Below are 4,839 nucleotides of genomic sequence, written 5' to 3' on the forward strand. Positions count from 1 at the left end.
GCTTCCAAAATCATCCCTCTATTGGGATCCTCCTCATGTCTCTTATATCTCACAAGGCTGGATTTGAAAGTGGTGGACACAGGATTTATTTTCAGGCACTTTGATAGAGCTGTTGGAGTGGCTAGAATCAGTGTCAGTACCCTTACAAAGGCTTCTAGATAGGGGAAGAAAACAAATTTAGAACAATAGTGGGTTGTCTCCCTTAGCTACAGGTGGGAACTACAGTATTGCAGACCAGGATTTGAACTCTTACATCTGTGCAGCGCATTCTGATTAAAAACAAAATCATCAATGAGAAATGATTGCCTAAATAACATTTTATAGGGACTTAAACCTAATGTCTGGGTAGTGTAATCCCTTGAACTCTTAAAGAAATATACTGCTCAACTTAACCTTTGGTTAGACTTTCTTTTTGCCTGTTTAAGACCATACAGTTGGCCCTAATAAACCAATTTATTTTTACTCTTTTTTAATTTTTAATAACTACATGATTAGAAGCATTTCACTACAGCTTTAACATATTCAGTAACATAATCCAGAGCAAGAGCACATCTCTTTCACAAGTGGGAGCAAGTTTCTAGGTTCACAGTTGAATTAATGCAGTTATATAATATTGAACTCAGTATAATCCCAGGTCCCTTGAAGACCTGTACCTCAGGGGTTACTCTGTGGGCATTGCACAACATAGGTGCACTTACACACATGTGGGCAATACACATACCCGTATACACATTTAAAAATTTTTAAATGATATTAAAAAAATAAAGTATTAAAATAATAAAGAGGTCAAATCCACTAAAATAGTTTTTCTAATATTCCTCTCTAATCCTCCTACCCTGTATGTTATCATAATACATACTGAGAATGACATATTGAGAAATTCATAAGAACCCAACTGTATTTATCATTTTTAAAATTTCCTTGTTTTATAAATATAACACAGTGGCAAATATGGGGGCTCATGCTGAACCTTCCTCTTGTCTATCAATGCACTTCCCTGAATTTGCATTGATAGACAAGAAAAAGGTTCAGCATGAGCTCCCCATGTGTCTTTTCATTCTTTGGCTCACGGTAGGTAAACAGCAGACAACATGACCAACCACACAGTGGACACAGATTTCTTCCTCATGGAATTCTATGACAGCAAGCAGCTCCAGGTGCTCCAGGGCTTTCTGTTTCTGCTGATTTACTTGGTGTCCCTCATGGGGAACCTTCTCATCATCATGCTTGTCACTGTGGACCAGTGTCTTCACACCCCCATGTACTTCTTCCTGAAGAACTTGTCCTTCCTTGATGTGTGCTTCATTTCAGTCACAGTCCCAAAGATCATTCTTAGCTCTTTGTCCCACAGGAGCACTATTTCTTTCCCAGGATGTGTGTGTCAGGTCTTGTTCGTAGTTTCCTTTGCCACATCTGAGCTTTTCCTCCTCACAGCCATGTCCTATGACCGTTATGTGGCCATCTGTCACCCATTACACTATAATGCCATCATGAACAGGGAAGTCTGTGTGCAGATGGTAGCTGCCTCTTGGCTATTTGGAAGTTTCCTTGGGGTCTTATATTCATATGGCTCCTTCTCTCTCTCTTTCTGTGGCTCTAGAAAAGTGCCACAGTTCTTCTGTGATGTTCCCTCTCTACTGAAGATTTCTTGCTCCACGATGCATGTCACCATTGACATTAGTGTCATCTTTGGACTCATGTATGGGTTTTTCTGCTCAATCTCCATAGGGTTTTCATATGTTTATATTTTCAACACAGTGCTAAGAATGCCCTTGTTACAGGGGAAATCAAAAGCCTTTTCTACCTGCATGCCCCATCTCATCGTTGTCACCACATTTTTAGTCACAGGTGCCACTGCCTATTTGAAACCAGTTCCTGATTCTCCACAGCTTTTGGACTTTTTGATATCTGTTTCCTATTCTGTGATGCCTCCATCTATAAATCCTATAATATACACCCTAAGGAATAAGGAAATCAAAGCTATTTTGTGGGGCTTTTTATGGAAACTAGATTAGTGTGAGTTTTATAGAAGAAACCAATCAGAGCATGCAGAAAGGCTACATGAATTTTTTTTTATATTTCACTGTGTCTCCATTTCCAATTACACGCATTTGTTGTGATATGTAAAGAGTTCAATATCTTAAATAAATAATTGTTTTAAAAGTTCTAGAAATGGGTGTAAAAGTTTATAATCCTAAATCAATTACAGTTATCTCAAAATCTGTGTAAACTGGGTATTTGTTACATAAACTCTATCTGTGCAACTCCAACTTCAAAAGCACTGTAATAGACTTCTGAATCATATAAGAAAACTGTCTGCTTTAGGCTTCTGGAAACCTCTTGAATACACTGTTCTGTATTGCAAAGGCATGCTGTATATGTGATTAAGATAATGTACTTGGAATAGGCACATTATCCTAGTGTTCACAATAAAAATCACAACTTTTAAAAAAAACAAGAAATTGTTAAGATTTTGGTCAGAGAGGTCAACATATGTCCCTAGGAGACAGAACATATATTCTCAATATTGAAGATGGAAAGTTGTCCACAGCTACAGAATGGCTTCAAGGTCTAGGACTTGGAGGAGAGAAGAAACATCGTTTTTCACTAGAGACTCCAGGGAGGAATACAGGCTTGTCAGGCCCCCAGGGTTTAAGCAGTGTGACTTGTGAATACTTCTAAGCTGCAAAACTGGAGAAATAATAACTTCTTTATTCCAATGTAATGAGTTGCTAATAGATTATAAGAAATATCAGTGACTGGACTTAGAAATCTAGAGTTAGGTCACCGATGATGTTTCCTCATATGGATATTTGGTCTCACATTTATTTGATGAGCCAGTGTTTGTGTCTTCTTTGCTGTTGTCTCAATGTGTGAGGATATAGACCATCTGAATGGTGTTGTGTTTATTCTTGGGGTAATTCTGTGTTGCTGTGCAGGTAGTGTATCAGAGTGATCAACACACACAAGCACACACACAGATATATATATATATTTATGAACTTCTGAGCCCAGGTGTAAACCTCCTGTGGAGTTAATAGATTCTCACTGCAAACCTTCAGAAGTATGAGGAAAGCTGATATGGTTCTGCAGGTATTCCTTTAGTGGCAGGGGTTGGAGCCACAGTGGGACTGGACTGAGCAGTGCTCTATGGTGACAAAGGGGAAGATGTTACAACAACCTCAGTGGAAGTGCCTAAGGCCAAGTTAGAAATTGTTAACTGGGTTGTAGATTTCAGAAAGTCTCTCAGCCTTCTGGTGGGTTGATTAGTTGGTGGGTTAGGGCAGTCATGCTCTGGGCATTGCTGTCTTGCAAGGGAAAGGTTTCTGGAAATCCCTCCAGGGGGTTAGGTTAATAAAGACCAACCCACATAGTCCTAGCTATGACATGGAACTGACTTCTGGGTTTTGGGGTGATAGCAGGTGAGTAGGACAGCTTATCCAGGTCTCCAGAACATGTGTGGAAATTGGAGAGTTCCTGGTTCATGAATCTTTAATGGAGACAGGAAGTGAAGAAGAGTTGGGGGTTCCTGGTAAGCTGTGGCAGTGGGAACAGGAGTAATGTCAGGGCGAGCAGCTTGCCTGAGTCTCTGGGTCACATGGGTCAACTGGAGAGTTCACGATTTAGCCAGCTAGAGTCAAGCAAATCCCAACAGGATTCTCACCAATAGACAGGTCATCTAGAGGAAAACTCAACAGAGAAACCCTAGAGTCAAATGACATCATAAATCAAGTGGACCTAACAAATCTACAGAACATCCCACCCAAGCACCAAAGAATATACCGTCTTCTCAGAAGCCCATGGAACTATCTAGAAAATTGGCAAATATTAGGGCACAAAGCAAGACTTACCAAATTTTTAAAAATTGGAAAAACATTCAGTGCCCATTCTGACCACAAAGGAGTAAGTTGGATATCAACAACAAAAGAAATGGGAAAGAAATACAGAAACCCATGGAACTAGAGAACACACTGAATGAAAAATTTTTAATTCTTAAAATTTAATGAAAATGAAAACACAACATACCAAAATCTATGAGGCACAGTGACTTCATTTCCAAGAAGGAAGTTTATGGCAGTAGATGCATATATCTTGAACTGAGAGATGTCTCATCTCATACTAATAACATACTGATACTCCTGAAGACCTTAGAAAAACAATAACAATCAATGCCCCAAAAGAGTAGACCAGAAGAGATAATCAAAATCAGGGCTGAAATTAATTAAATAGAAACAAAAAAATTATAAAGACAATGAAATGAAGAGTTGGTTCTTTGAAAAGATTAAGAAGATGATCAAGGGTTCATAAGGGTTAAGTCTTGGTCCAAGCTCGACAGTCTTTCACTAGTAGAGCAGGAGTCATTATGCTCTAGGGCCATGCAGAAGCTGCTGGGTCTAGGTACTTGGATAAGAGCAGGACTTTTCCTGCTCAGTCCTGAAAGACTGAGTAACTACAACTTTTGCCATCTCCCAGGCATCATGAATAAAATGGTGCACATCAGGCAAGACCAGTGTTAGGGCCTTCTTAGGTTTTGGAAAGCTCATTCCTCTATATCTATCCACGGGTGAGTAGAGGGGCCTCGCTATTTCAGTAAAGACCAGGATACAAACTTGGCAATATCCCACTTTCCCAAGGAATTTGAGTATGTGATTTTGTTAGATTGGGGCATGTGTATCTGAAGGATGGATTCCTTCTGGGCTGCAGTAAGAGTCCCTTACCTCAAGAGAGTTTGTACCCCAAGTAGGTGAATTGTCTGGCAAAAATTGAGTTTTCTTCGTGGAGACATGGTAGCTCGGGTCCTGGAGCAACTGGAGCATGTCTTAGGAATGTCTTGTAAGC

General features: G+C 39.7%; 1 protein-coding gene across 1 annotated transcript; it reads left to right on the forward strand.

Moving 5' to 3' along the window:
- Positions 1 to 1,091: 1,091 nt before the first annotated feature.
- LOC103728908 (olfactory receptor 14A16-like) lies at positions 1,092 to 2,015 on the forward strand. The gene has a single exon (XM_008826901.1). It carries the CDS (start codon positions 1,092 to 1,094, stop codon positions 2,013 to 2,015), a length of 924 nt encoding a protein of 307 aa, XP_008825123.1.
- Positions 2,016 to 4,839: the final 2,824 nt, after the last annotated feature.

This window comes from Nannospalax galili, unplaced genomic scaffold (genome assembly GCF_000622305.1).
Source record: "Nannospalax galili isolate Female #2095 unplaced genomic scaffold, S.galili_v1.0 scaffold1592, whole genome shotgun sequence".
NCBI classification, from domain to species: Eukaryota; Metazoa; Chordata; class Mammalia; order Rodentia; family Spalacidae; genus Nannospalax; species Nannospalax galili.